The 15,917-nt window shown below is 32.4% G+C and overlaps 1 protein-coding gene across 2 annotated transcripts; it reads right to left on the bottom strand.

Annotated features, from left to right (window-relative positions):
- Window positions 1-236: 236 nt before the first annotated feature.
- LOC128031842 (putative F-box protein PP2-B12) lies at window positions 237-1,671 on the bottom strand. 2 transcript variants are annotated; one of them, XM_052621391.1, is made up of 3 exons: window positions 1,194-1,671; window positions 971-1,089; window positions 237-896 (listed from the first exon to the last, which is right to left on the bottom strand). In XM_052621391.1, exons 1-3 carry the CDS (start codon window positions 1,455-1,457, stop codon window positions 389-391), a joined length of 891 nt encoding a protein of 296 aa, XP_052477351.1. In that variant the 5' UTR covers window positions 1,458-1,671; the 3' UTR covers window positions 237-388. The 2 variants fall into 2 exon arrangements, with proteins under 2 accessions (XP_052477351.1, XP_012486896.1); XM_012631442.2 differs by having other exon boundaries at window positions 237-797; window positions 1,194-1,663.
- Between the last annotated feature and the right edge of the window lie 14,246 nt (window positions 1,672-15,917).

The following is a 15,917-nucleotide window of genomic DNA, read 5'->3' as shown; positions in this document are numbered from 1 at the left end:
ATTAAACATATTTTGTTCACTAATTTTCATTTTTCAATAAAATGCATTCTAAATTTTAAAATAAAAGTAAAAGTATATTTTAGCATAAATTTTTAACATGTGGGGAACAGATCATCCAGATTTATCATTTATATCAACAACAAACATGAACTTTTGTCTTCCCCAAACAATTTAATCAAACACTTTTAATTATTAAAAAAATCAAATAATATATATATTAACAATGAAAAGGAATATATGGCCATAGAAAATACTTTATAACACTCGAAATGAAAATCATTCAAGCTGCACACATAATTAATTTATACAAATTTTAAAGGCCGTAACTCGTTGCTGATCATTTTCAACTACAATAGGATTTTCCTAGTTTGAGTAAATCAATGTACACCTAACTAGCACTATCTTTAGGCCTCAACTCAATTCCTTCAATAATGAGACCTCGCTTAACGTAATTTGTGTGAGCCTCCCAAACACTGAACTCCACGCTTCCATCGTCCCCACAATTATTAAAAAAAGCACCCATTTCAATCTCCATCCACCCATCTCCTCTCTCTCGAATATATCGAGGCTCATCTCTTAAAGGGTCTAACGACACCATCCGCACTTCTCTTAAACCGATTTTGTCCACATGGACATGCAAACCTACAGTTCTCTGCGTAAACCCGGTTGTATGCTCTTTTCTAAGCTTAAACACAAAGTATACTGCATAGTTTGTGTCGGAAGATAAAATTTTGGTCTCAATCTCTCCCCTCATATTGAGCCACCATACTTGTTTGAGCTCAGCAGTTTCAGGGAACCTATTAAAGAATTCAAAACAAGAAGTAAACAAAGGGAATATCAACAACGCCATTCTCTTTGTCATCCTTTTGAAGTCAAAAGTAGGTTTTTCACCGTCACTGTAATGTTAAATGAGTAAAACATTTTAGCTTTTGCTGTTAAAACACAGTTATTAAAAAGAAAATATACAAACCTAGACTCTTGTAGAGATGTCCAAATCCAGTGAGCAGGTGTACCTTCCGGTATAATTGAAAGTGCTCTTGCCCCCATCATATAGCATTTTTTCCCACTCTTTTTCTCCAACTGAAAGCTCTGTTGTTTTAACAAGCAACATTAGTTTCGCAGATGAAGTAAAACACACCTCTTTAAATCGAATAAAAACCGATGGAGATTAAGGAATGAGCTTTGGGTTTTACCTTGGTACCATTTTGAATGAGAATGGGATGAAAACAGAGATGGAAATATACATCCTTCTTTCCCAGCGAAAGCAATGATGATGATGATGATCCTGAAATGATTGATCTATAATCAGACGGCAGAAACTTTTCCCACACTTCATAACGGTTTGCTACCGATCTGAAAGCGTGAGAAATCATGGCCGATCGACATGCATCTTCCGGCGAAGTCAAGGATATGATCAGACACAGGCACTCTTCTGGTAATATGCTTGTAATTTCCATTCTTTTGTCTGGAATTATTCATACCCACTTTCCAAACTTTAATAATTAGAAGCTAAAACGCCTGTCAATCGTGGTAATGCCCATTGTTCTCTTCGTAGTTTCCATCTATACCAGTGGTTTATGGTCTCTTTTTTCTTTTTATTAATACATGTTGTCTTCGTCAAAATAAATTATAAGATTTGGAAGAAGTTAATCTTAATGATATACAGCGATGCTTCAATCTTTCGCCCTCTTGGCCAGAACTTAGTTGCGGTCATTTTATCCGGTTTAAAAACAATATTTTAAAATATAACAATGAGATCTTTTAGCTTCATAATTAGGTTTGCTTTCGTATTTATACAATTTCTTTTATCCATTTTGGTATTTAAACTTAAAAATTATAAAATTTGATGGCATGACATTCGAGATTGAAAACATTCAGTGTTCTAATAATAGAACCAGTGGTTGATTACTTTAAATATATATTATTCTAATTAATCAGTTTGATTGGTCAATACATTCATGTTTCAAGAACAAATTGATCATATCGTTAAATTTTAATGAAATCTAAGTTCAAAGACTAAAATGGATTTAGTTGTCAAGTTCGATACCAAAGTACCAAAGTAGACTTAATTGTTAAGTTCGAAGCTAAAAATTATGTTAATCCTATAATAATCATATTTATTTTAATTAATTTATGGATCATGTGTCTTAATATGATTTATTAATTGTGTATCAAATACAAATCTTATTTGATACGATCAATTAGCTTCAATGCAATATAAATATGTCACATCATCATAATATAAAAAAATTAAAACACGCATGTTAAAAATGATGTTAATTCAATGATGTTGTTATTAATTGGTGGAAAATGAATTGAATTAAAATTCATGTATGGTAATACACATTGGATCAAAATTCATATATAATTTTGATGTTTACCTCTATAGATATGAATATATGTTTGAAAATCGTGATTATAAGATAACTATGCAAACAATACTACAGGACTAGAAAGCAAATTTACCTTAACTATAAAAATCATGGCTTGGTTTCACATGTTTTTTATACACTATCTATAACTACTCATAACCCCTCATCAATTCTTAAATAAGAGGATAAATCGTTTCATCACGTTCAATTTATATTCTTTTATACTGATAATAATATTGATACTAATCAAACTAAAACTCGATAGAAAAGATAAAATTTCCTCTAACGTTTTTCTTTAGTCAAATTAACATGATAATAAAATGAGCAAAAATAAAATCTATTACAATATATAATAAAAGAAGATTACGTTGAAACATTGTGGATGTTATTGGCTCTTATATTGACGTGCGGCTTTGTTTATATATATAAATCTTAAAATGTTGGGTGTGGAAACGGATGGGAGAGCGAAGGGAAAGGGAAGGAAAGATTTCATTGTCCTAGCCGTCGCTTTCACTTTAAGTTAGCCATCGTTCACCTCTCTCGTGTCAACTGATATTATCAAAGTGCAGCTATTTTTCTCCTAGGTCGAATTTCTTTTTCTTAATTTTGAACTAGTGTTGATTACTTCAAAGTTGGTACAAAAAAATAAAAAATTAATTTTAAAAAAATTAAACTGGTGCTGACCACTTCAATATGACACCTATTAAAATGATATATTTTTTAAATTATGGAATATCCATATTTTTTAAAGATATTTCAAAAAAATACATACGAGTGACATTGCAATATCGGTACCCAAAATTTTTTTTAGGGTAAATAACACCAATAGTCACTCAACTTTGAGGTAGCTGACAAAACAGTAACATTGGTTTCATTTCAGTCACTTAACTTTTAAAAAGTGGCAAAACATTCCTTTTTGCCATTTTCCATTACAGACGTAACAGTAAAGTGATGTGGCAGATGACGGCTTGCTTGGTGTCATTAACCGTCTAGCTGGTCGGTTAGCATCAATTTAAACAGCCATATCAGTAGTAATTTAGGGTTTATACAGTAGAATAATAAGAGAAGAAGAAGAAGAAGGAGAAGAGAAAAGTGGAGATGCTTGGAGATAAAACAGATGAAAAACATGTTCCCTCCTCTGTAAATCCTATTAAACTTCAATTTCCCTTTTCATAAATCTTTGGGTTTTCATGGAGGAAATCAATTTCAATTTCCCCTTTCATAAATCTTTGGGTTTTTATGGAGGAAATATCAATTAGGAGACCCTTTTGCTCGAGACTGACTTACCCGATTTCAGGGATATCTTAGATAATGAACTGGAACACGTAACGAAACCTCCTCATTAACCTTGTTTGACCCAGAATCCTGATGAAGAAATGGCAGTGTCTTCGTGGATCGGGGAGATCGAGAAGGTTTTGATGGAGGATAATAATTTTGATCATATGGTTGAGACTCAACTTGTCCCCGATGATGATTTCTTGGCCAATTTATTGGTCACCTCCTTGTAGCAGCGGCGATATGGTTAGCGTCGAGGGTGGTGATTTGCACAAACAGAGCTAAACCCACACTGACGTCGATAAAGACGATCCCATTGCTAAGAAACAGAAAAGGTATAAATTGATATTCCCAATTTATCAGCCTTTGTTCATTGTTCTTTGAGACTTCATTTTGTTTCAATTTTGTTAGTTGCATGTCTAATTTGAGGTAGAGGTGTAATGGCTTACCTGAGGAACTCAATCTCAATCTAGTTTTACTTTTAAAGCTTGATTGATCTTCCCAATTTTCATACAAACCCAAGTATTTTGCAAATACACAAAATTGAAGATAATAAATGGTATTACTGCAATTGATGGATCTGAATGGTTTCTTTTTCAGGCAGTTGAGAAACAGAGATGCCGTTGTGAGATCAAGGGAGAGGAAGAAGATGTATGTCAAGGATTTTGAGATGAAGAGTAGGTATTTAGAAGGAGAATGTAGACGACTAAGTCATGTGCTTCAGTGCTTCAGTGCTGAGAATCAAGCTCTTCAGATTTTCTTTTTCTCCTCCCCTTAATCACAACCAATTTCTGTTGTTTGCCCTAAACCAACCTAACCTTTCAGATTTTTCCCTAAACCCACCCCAAACCTTGACCCATCAGCTGCTTCATCAATGTGGCAAGTTAACTGGCAACATCAGCTAGTTAACTTGCCACATCAGCAATCTTGCTAGTGTCTTAACGAAAGCTGTTAATCAGTGACTGTTTTGTCATTTTTTATGACGTTAGTGACTGTTTTGTCATTTTTTTAAAGTTGAGTGACTGAAATGAAACCAATGGGACTGTTTTGTCAGCTATCCTAAAGTTGAGTGACTGTTGGTGTAATTTACCTTTTTTTAATCCCTTAGCAATCAGCAGCCAACGATGGGAGAATGATTGACTTGGGTGCAAGCCATTGGGTGCTAACACCGCCCTCCCCTGTTCATTTTAGATCATTATTATCATTATTTTTGAAATTGAGTCATTGTTATAAATATTTATTTTTTTAATTAATTTTGTAAAAAGCCTATATTTCTCCATTATGTCCCTAAAACTAATGTCATCACCGACAACCAATATATCCTTAAAAAAGTCAAAATGTGGTAGCTTGTGATGGTATGAGGACATATATATATATATACATGGCAAGTGTCCACAAGTGGAAATTGATTGGATGAGATATGGCCGTTGTCTCCTTAACATGATAAACTTTAACAGCAGCCACAAAGACTTATAATAAACAATTCTACTGATGTAATCTAATCACACATATATATATTGCAAAAATTTCAAGTAAATTTGGTAACATTTAATTCTAGATGAATTCAATATTTATCAAGTATGACCAATAACTTGCTGAAAGTATTTCCCTAATTAAGTCAATTAATTTTCAAACTCTTTATATTTGAGCAAACGTTATTACCAATTTTTATATTAGTTTCACTTTCAATTTTTTTTAAAAAAATTTCGGTAAAATATATACATGGAATAAAATTTTATTATTAATTAATATTTATTTATTAAACATTTATATATATATGATTTTCATATGTGGAGTGTGTCTCACATTTATCGGACGTTTTGCAGGTACTTATTGGAGATAGACGTGCGACAAGCAAGGGACGATGTCAGGACAAGGCGACAATATTTTGAGACAGGAGCAGTGGTGACGTCATGACAAGAAGAGTGTAACAGCCCGTTTTTAGTGGTATTGAAAATAGTGATTTTAGGACCACAATTCTAACGTGTGAGTCCAAAAATATTAATTTTTTAATATTTACGAGGTCATTAGTATTGTATTAAATTTTAATTTAGAAATTTTGACGTTTGAATAGTCAATTAAATAAAAATGACTAAATCATAAAAAAATGCAATAGTCAATTGCTATTAGAGTTTTAGTGCTAATTGGGTGATTAAGTAAAATAGGTTGGGTTAATATGACAAATAAGCTATTTCAATAGTTAGTGGACGGTAGATAATTGAAAATGGATTAAAAATATAAGGAATGACAAGTTGAAATCAAAACAAAAGGAAATAAAAGAAATTGGACATAATTTTGGTTATATTTTTGGCTGGAGAACAGAATGCCATTGTTGGGAGAAGAAGAAGCTTTGGTTTGCTAATTTTCCCTTGCATGTAAGTGAGTTTATCATCTGTTTTTCATGAATTTTACGTTTTTGAGATCGTTGCAATTAGATTTATGTAACAGCTCGTTTTCCAGTGGTGTCGGAAATAGTAGTTTTAGGGCCACAAGTCCGACAAGCGAGCATGTAAATATTATTATTTAATATTTACTAGTCAATTATAGTATTAAAATAAATTTTGAATTGGCAAATTATGTTATTTCAATGAATAATTAGGTGTAAGTGGTATGACCCTAAAATCAAGTAGTTTTAGAAAATGAGGTATCGAGACCTCGTTTTTATAAATCGAGTCATAAATATTTTATTAACTATTTATAGAGTGTTATTAAAGTTGTATTAAAGTTTCGTTAAAATTTTTTATGTGTAGATAGTTAATTAATTAAAAGGACTAAATTGTAAAAGCTACAAAAATTTATTTCTATTAATTAAATGGGTCAAATGGTTATGAAAAGTTGAATTAATGGACTCAGATAATTAAAATATGCTAATTCGATGATGTTATTAGTGATTTGTGAAAAATTAATCAATTAAAATTTCATGTATAAAAGCGCACAAAATCAAAATTCATGTATGGTAATACACATTGGATCAAAATTCATATATAATTTTAATATTTACCTTGTATAGATATAAATATATGTTTGAAAATAGTGATTATAAATAATTATGCCAACAATACTACAGGACTAGAAAGTAAATTTACTTTAACACTAAAATTGTGGCTTGGTTTCACTTTTTTTTACACACTATTTATAGCTATTCATAATCCCTCCCAATTTTTAAATAGGAGGATAAACACATTTCATCAGGTACAAATTCACATTCTCTTGTACTGACAATAATATCAATGACAATCAAATTAAAACTTAATCGAAAATATAAAATCCCCTCAACATTTTTCTTTAGTCGATTTAACATAATAATCAAATGAACAAAAAAAAATCTATTATAATATATAAAAGGAGATTATATGATTGAAACATTGTACATGTCATTGTCTTGGTAAGCCCCTCTACCCTTCTAAGATGAAACAAACACTCGCTTTTAGGTGCAAACACTTCTCAAGTGTAAACACACTCATAAGGCAATTGAAATCCACCTGAACATAACAACCACACATTAATTGAAGGTTTGGCAAAATGGGTCCTATGGTGCACGTCTTTCACGTATTGCATGATGACAACCTTCTTAATAACAACCTACCACGTCACATTAGCGGATCAAAAGACCTTTCCTATAAATACCTTCTCAACATTGAAGAAGAGATAAACTTTTGAGACTATAAAGTTACTCTGCACAATCATCCTTGTTACCAGCAATCAGTCTGTCCTTATGTTTATTTTTCAGCTTTCTACCTCTTTAGGCAAATTGACCTCCTCAACACCACAACTTACCCTTACTCTCCTCCTTATTATACACATATAAAATTTATCCTTTTCATTTTGTGTATTTTTTTTAATTATATTTCCTTTATGTTTACATGATATATTAATTTCTCAATAATTTGTTTCATAAATCATATAATAAAAGTTTAATATTTTCATCATATTTTATTTTAATATCTTTAATGCTTTTTTTATGTTTATCACTATCAAACATATATTTCTCCATTATCTCATTAAAACTAATATCATCACCATCAACCTATGTATATGTATATGTATATGTATATGTATATATATCCTTAAAAAATCAAAATGTGCTAGGTAGTGATCGGTACGAGGATAGTGTCCACAAATATTTAAACAAAATATTTAAAATATTTAATCATATTTTAAAAAATGTACGAGATTCAAGACTTAAGAATTGTAGCAGGTATGTTATGCCAAAATCATAGACCATTATCTTCTTGTTCATTTAAACTGGCACTGCATTTTAGCTACAACCCTTTAAATCAAGAAACTTCCTTGGTCCTCAACAGTATTGATACCTTTGATCAGAGTTTAATATTTCTGATGTGCAAGATTCATGTATATGGTAAGCACAAAGCATGCTCTATATGAACTCATAGTTAACTCATAAGCTCAATCTTGTATAGAAGGAAATATAGGGAGAAAATAGGGAATTTAGAAAGCCATAGATAGAAAACACACTAATATTTTATTGATCTAACTTGATCTGCCCTCATAAGAGGATATAACTCTCCTTATATAGATGGAGAGACCTCTCATAGTCATACAAACAGACAAGATTAGAGGTGCTCATGGTAGGTAGGGCCCGGAAAAAATTCGGCCGGGTCCTAGGCCTGGCCCTACTGCTGAAATATGGGCCTAGAATTTTGCCCAGTGCCCGCCAGAAAAATCATAAGCCCGGCCCTGCCTGCTTTTAAATAAATACCAAAAATTTATTTTAAAAATTAAAACAAAAATTAAAAAAAAGTATTTTAAAATTAAAAAAGTATTTTAAAAATATTTTAAAATTAAAAAAATTTAAAAAAAGTATTTTAAAAGTATTTTAAAATTTAAAAAATAAAAAAATAAAAAATATTTATTATATTCGAGCCGGGCCGGGCCAAAAAGTGGTGCCCGAGGCCCGGCCCATTTTTTAATCGGGCCTCATTTTTTTGCCCAAGCCCATATTTCGGGCCTATATTTTTACCCAAACCCTCCCATATTTCGGGCGGGCCGTCGGGCCTGGCCGGGCATCCCTGCCCATGAGCACCTCTAGACAAGATTATAATATAGATATTTTACATAAAGCAAATAGTACAAGACATCTTTATTGAAAGCAAACAGTAAAAGTAAGATTTCCTTCTTTAATCATAGTCGGTGGACTCATCTGATGTGAGATTAAGATCAATGATACGGTCCTACTTTTCTTGCTTTTTCTGGTAGATTTCCAGTTGGATAGCATCATAACGTGCATAAGGATCAAAATATTCATCCTTATCTTCATGTTGTGGCTGAGAATCTTGAATCATTATCTTATCAAGATTGATTTGGCTGCAATACCAAGGATAATCTTGAGACCATTTTGTTGGATCTGGAATATTCTCATGATATTCTTGGATGGCCTTTAAAATTTCTTCATGATAAGGTTTATGCTGAACTGGCCACCTATCCCATAGAGCAGTGACATTTGGAGGAGGCCATATTTCAAACGGAATGACCTTGTTAAGCTGGCAAAGGAGTTTCTGAATATTTCAATAATGGCTGTCAGAATTTCGGATATCATCAGGGAAAACTCTGTGAATCCAAGCAGTAGGAAAAGACCCCAGTTCAGTTGATCTTCCACATTGCATAAAATATTAAGGTTTGTAAAAGATAATTATCATATAAAACCTTAATTTTTCATAGTAAGGCTGATTTATCATGTTCAACCATTATGGTAAAGGATGGAACCAACTTAGAAAAGTAAAGAAATTCTGATGTTCAGATTCAATGTTTCCTCGGACAGCTTTTGTCAAATAGTAAAGAAGATCAGGAACAAAGAACTGAATGGCAATATGGTAGAGATGAGTGATATACCATAAAAATCATTTTAGTTCTTCTGGTTGTTCAACAAATTCAAACCTTATTGGGTGTATAAATGGATATTTTGGATGTACACCCCAAAGTTTGAGAATAAGACCTCCAAAATTCTTAAAGACTTGAAATTGATATTCAAACATCATCTCTTTGGCCTTTTGATTGAAGGTTTTTTTGATAAACAAAGTTCATGACTTCTGGTGGAAATTCTGGGTTGAGGTTAGGGGTGATTGGGTAAGAAGTATGTAAAGTTAAAGATGATAAAAATGGCCTATACATCATTATAGGCTTGGGCTAACTAGATAAGGTTCTTTTTTAAAGCAAAAATTTCAGTCTTTGGCCTGGAAAGGAAATCAGCAAGAATGTTGTATTTTCCTTTGATATGTTTAGTATCAAAATAGAATTTGGAAAACCATTCAATCCACCTAATGAGCTGAGGGTGTGCGACTGTATTTTGTTTAAACTTGAGCATTTGAGGGAAAAAATACATGTCCATTTCAACAAGGAAATGATACCCTGCAAGATGAAATTCAAACTTTGAGATACCTTTTTTAACTGCCAAAATTTTCTTGAAAGTGGAATGGTAATAGATTCCAGCTTCAAAAAATCTTCCACTTTTGAATCTACAAAGGTGTCTTTTTCCTTGTTTTTCTTCAAATAATATTGCACTCCAATATTTGTCACTTACACCTGTCTGTAGAATTCGTTTTCCATCAGATGGAATTTGGAGTGGAGGCAAATTCTACAACATCTCTTTCAGGCGTTGTACAACTCTTGTTTGAGGGGATGACCATGTTGGAGGTTCCATGTTAAGCATTTTTCTTAAGGGGTTAATATACTTAGAAACCTTAAGAATAAAGTCTCTAAGATAATTAACAATCCCTAAGATTTGTTGGACCTGTTTTTTAGACAGGTTTTCATCTGGGAACTTAAGAAGTTCTTGTGCAATATGTGGTCCTGGAGAGTATTGTCCGTCTTTCAGCGTTATTCCTAGAAATTCAATTTCTGGTTTATTGATTTGCATCTTCTTTTCTGAGAGCATTATCCCATGTTTGAAAATGAGAAATTTAAACCTTTCTAGAAGCCAAAAATGAGATTCTTTACTTAGACTGTAAAGTAGGATGTCATCAATATAGACTAAGGTATTTTCCATGAGAGGTTGGAAAATCTTTATCATCGCCTTTTGAAATAATGAAGAAGCAGTTTTTAATCCAAATGGCATGATTTTCCACTGGAAGTGCTTGTTTGGAATACAAAATCCTGTTTTAGTTCTATCATCCGGGTGGATTCCTAATTGCCAATATCCTGCGTTAAGGTCAAATTTTGAGAATACTCTTGCTTTAGCCAGACTGGAAAAAAGAGAATTTTTGTTGGGCAATGGAAATTTGTCATATTGGAGGAAATGGTTAAGAGGTTGGTAATTAATAACCAATCTTAACTTTCCTCTGATTTGCTTAGATATTTTATTTACATAGAAAGCTTCGCATGCCCATTGAGAATTGGATGGCTCAATCAGATCTTGTTGTTGAAGCTCTTTGCATTCTTGTTCTGCTAATAATAAATTATTTGGATTCATACCCATGTGACTAGCTTTTGTCGGGTTTATGTCTTCATTTTTTTAAATGGAAGGGTAATAAAGAATTCAAAATATTTCCATAAAGGATTTGGACATTTGAGCAGGAATTCTGAATGAGAGTCTGCATAAGATTTTTCTTTTAGTTCTCAGACAATTTGGAGGATTTTTTCTGACTGGATAGAAAAAGTTTGGGTATGGAGACAAAAGGTTGAAATAGATTTTTGAAACATACTCAATCAGGAAGGATTCTTAAGTGTTGGGCTTTTGTGTAGAGGTCAAAACCTACTACAATATCTTTTCCTGGGAGTTGTGAACCCAATACTGTAGTCTAACACAACAACCTGGAAAGAACTGAATAGTAATGGGCTTACTAATCAAGTGGGTAGCAAAAGGATGATCTACAATAGAATTAAAATACTTGACATGTGGCTTCCACCAATCTATAGGTAAAACATCTGGGTTCATAATGGTTTCAGCTGCTTCAGTATCTATAAATGCAATTATAGTAATGGGCTTACTATATTTGTCTAAATAGATTTTAACAGGAATATCGGGAACTGGTATCATGTTGCCATGGTCCTTTTGAGCTTGAGCTTGTAGCATATGAACATCTGAATATTCTGATTCTGAATCTAGAGTTTCATCAGGATATGCAGGAATAGCACAAATAATCCTTTCTGAGGGTTCATCTTCAATGGAACAAATAGACTCTATATCATCTTCTTTTTTATCTTTATTCCTGATTGTTGAATCAGTTGTACAATCTCTTTTTCCCTCTTCTTATTTTTTGGATAGTCTTTTGAATAATGCCCCTTTTGCTTGTAAATGTCATAGCGATCAGACTTTGTTGATTCTCGCTTCCTCCTAAGATACCTCTATTGTGGCTTCTTCTTCCTTTTCCATTTTGAAGAAGTTGTGTTCTTTGAAAAAGAATATTTTCTAAAATGTTTATTTTTTTTAGAATGACAGATACAAGACTTGTCTTTAGGATACTTGTATTTTAGATAGGATTCATCACATGCACGATCAATTCTTTTGTCACTATGGAGATAATCTTTGAATACTTTTCTCCTATTGCAAATGTCTCCTAAGGCAATAAAAACTTCTTGTTGGATTTCTCCAACAGTCAATTGAAGAATATCTCTATTTTGCCTTTAGAGAGCTTGATTGACTGCAACTTGAAGATGATCTGAAAGAGATGAAAGAATTACTGGCTTCAAATTTGAATTGAGACCTAAAGCACAAAATAATTTGGTCATTATTTTAAAATGCTTTTCTAGATCTCTTTTTCCATATAAGCAACATTTTTTTTTGTAAAACTCCCGTCTTTTGAGAGTTAAAAGATCATCTGGATTGCCCATAAAATGATGGTGAATGATTCGTATTGGCTGGGCAAGGTATTGAAGGACCAAAAATTTCATTTGATTCTATAGGTGTAACGCTTAGGTTTGTGCAAGTGTACACAGTCGTTATCAAGTAATAAGTAAGTATCGAGTTATCGTCTCCACAGGGATTGTACTTGTGCTAAGTCACTTAATTTGTAAAATTATATTAACAATTTGGTAAATAAAAACACAATATAGTTGAGAAGTGGTGATTAAAATATATTAAACTAAATGCAATGATCCCTAATGCCAATTATCCTAAGTATGCAAACTATATGATTGAAATAGATTTTAGTAAAATTAAACACAATTTGCAACAATTATAACATAAATAAACTAGGACAATTATTTTAATTAAACTCAATTTATTATCAACATGCTTAATAACATTCGAAAAAACATTCCATGACAACTCGATCTTTTATGAGTTTGGAAACCATATTAGGTCCTTTCGAAATCCTTTACTTAGTAAATACGCATTTTACTGATCCTTATTTACTAAGGGTTTCTTAGCATTCGTGTGAGGTAACAGGGACGTGTTAGGTTTGAAACAATTTAATCACAAAAATCTAAAAACTATGCAGATAACAGAGCTTGGTTAGAGTTGTTATGCAACCTACAATTTAATCGTGTTAGGATCTAAATTGAGCATGCACAGTTCAATTATGCGTCCATTAGCCATCTTCTGGTTAGGATCGCTCAGCTAATTCAGGTGCATTTCAATCACGTATGAACGAAATACAGACTTGATTTTAATTAAAAACATGATCGATTGAGGCACAAACATTATAAGCATGAATCAAATAAATATTATTTAATCAAAATAATCATCCTAGCTTAAATAAAATTAAGCTATCATTGTTGTAAACAAGTACAAAGAACACATAGCAAACATCTTTAAATTAAATTTAAAGAAAAGAAAGATTAAACCCAATTCAGATTGGTTGTCACCCAAGACGCTGACTGACGAGGCTCCTTCGCTTCTTTGCGTTGCTCCTTTGCTGATGGCTCTCCAAGGTGGCCGACCAAGGGTTCTTTAAGAGGCTTAATTGCTAAAATCCTTATGCAATGATGATGAGGGGGAAAAATAGCTAAAAGAGTTGAGAGAATGATGAATGAGTGAGAGATGATGGGATAAGGGATGATTGAAAAAGTGAGAAACGAGCTCTTATTTATAGGTAAGGCAAGGAAGCTAGTTTGCTAAAAATAGGAGTGTCCATCCTTTGAAACTTCCTCCAAGAGTGGCCGGCCATGAATTGAGGAAAGGTGGCTGATTTTTCCTTGATTTTTGGTCAATCTGAGTGCCACAACAACTCAGGACTAAGACTCGGTTATCAGCAAATCTTCGGGAAAATCTCTGATTTCTTTAACTCTTCAAGGACTTTGTATAATTAAACCAAAAAATGGTTTATGACATCCATGTGCAGCCGAAAATTGGGTTGACCTAGTCCCCAATTTGGACAATTTTGAAATTAGAAGAAAACTCTCAGACCTGTCCAAAAATAGTAGATAGTTTAGAGGACCACATAATATAATTTAACCACTTTAATTAATCAATTTACTTAATTAAATTAATGAATTATTAAAAATGAATTATTAAATATAAATTTATATTTTATTATTTAATTTAATCATGCATTGCCTACTTTATAACTTAAAAATATAATATGCTCAAATTAATATAAAATAAGCCATTTTATGCATGAAAACTATATAATAAAGTATAAAATCACATTTAATAATTTCTATGTCCTAATTTCATATTTTTGCATATTTTATGAATTTATTAAATAATTACTTGGTTTTAACAACAAATTTAAGTAAAAAGGTGATGAATTATATAGGAAAAATCCTATATATTTTTCAGTTTACAGTAGGCTAATTGAATTCCACCAATCTCGAAACATTCCAGTAAACCTGGATACAAACTCCATAAGGATGTTGTAATTTCTTTCTTCAGTAAGCTCGCGAGTCTCAAGACAGGAATGGAATTCTTGAATTCTTTCTGGCCATTTTTCTTGTGGAATATCATCAAGAGTAGAGGTGGTTCTATCAATAGAAGTTTTCTGTGTATAACGATATAGTGATGAAGATGATTCTGATGCTTCTGCCATTTCTTCATTATCTGATTGTTCTACCTTTGGTTGGGTTTGTAAAACTTTTGAAAAGCTTTCTTCATTTGATTGACTTTCTAATGATGGGTCTAATGATTAACTTGAATTAGACCAATTAGTGTCAGTGTCTGATTGTTGCTCCTGGAGCTGTAATGCTGAAATCTTTGGGATCATTGATTCTTTACAATCTTTTAAGAAATTTGTCAAAGAATTTTGATTCTGGTTCTGTTGGATCATCAGGGACTTAGAAGCTTGTTTTGGTGGAGGTGATTTTGGAGGAGGTTTGTCTATTACTAGCCTTTTGCCAAGTCTAATTTCTTCTTAATGAGCTTCTTCTTTTTCAACTACTTCAGTTTCTTCAGTAGCTTTTTTCTTCTTTTCTTATCAGCTTCTTGTTTTTTGATTTCCAAAAATATTTCATAAGTGTTGGGTTTAGTCCGTTCTGGAAATTTTGGAAAGGTGATACGCACCCCTTCAGCTGGAAGAGTATTTTTCTGACAAATCAAGGGAAACAACTGCACTGTGTCTAATTGTGGAGGTGATACTGAAGTTTTGCCTTTTTTTTTGTAGTACACTGATCTGTTCTTTGAGATTTTGGATTTCTTTTTCTCTTTGCGCTAAATGAGAAAAGAAATCTTGTCCTGGGGCAGCTGGTTCTTTAGCTACAGCATCTAATCTTTTTTGTAAAAGACTGATAATGTCTTTTACCATTTTTTTATTATCATCAACTTTGGCTTCAACAGCTGAGATCTTTGAATCAATTATTTTCAAGGTGTTATTCTGGGCCAAAGCATTTTCAGTCTGTCAGTTAAGAGTGGCTTCTGCAGTGCTTATTTTTCAGGTGCACCGGAGATGTCAGTTTTGATCTTGGAAGGGATCTTAGGTGCATGAGTGTAATTCTTTTCAGTGAATTCCTCAAGAGGTGGGAATTTTTTGTCATATGATGTTTTTGAAGAAGATTGTAACATACATACAACAGGGATTGGTTTTGGTTCAAGTAAAGGGTTTTTTTAAACCCATTTGTTGATCTTTTTGTAACATGGTCGAGGAAAAGGTTTTGGTTTCCTTTGAGATGCAAAATTTTGTGGAGTAGGAGGATTATAAGACTTAGGCGAAGTTTTTTGGACTGGTGATGGTAATTTAGCAGAATAATTTACAAGGTAAATAAATTTACCATTATCTTCACCAAGTGGTCTAATATTTGGGTCTCCTTCTATCCATCTTCTGTGAAATTCTGAGTGGGTGGATTTTTTCTTATTTTTTTCCCTAGTTTTGAAGCTGAATAATCCATATTATCAATCCATGCACTGAACCTATCATTAGCACATAATTCACATGAACAATT

Source organism: Gossypium raimondii, chromosome 9, assembly GCF_025698545.1.
Source record: "Gossypium raimondii isolate GPD5lz chromosome 9, ASM2569854v1, whole genome shotgun sequence".
NCBI lineage: Eukaryota > Viridiplantae > Streptophyta > Magnoliopsida > Malvales > Malvaceae > Gossypium > Gossypium raimondii.
The sequence above is the reverse complement of the archived record's forward strand: the minus strand, read 5'-3'. Positions and strand labels throughout refer to the sequence as shown.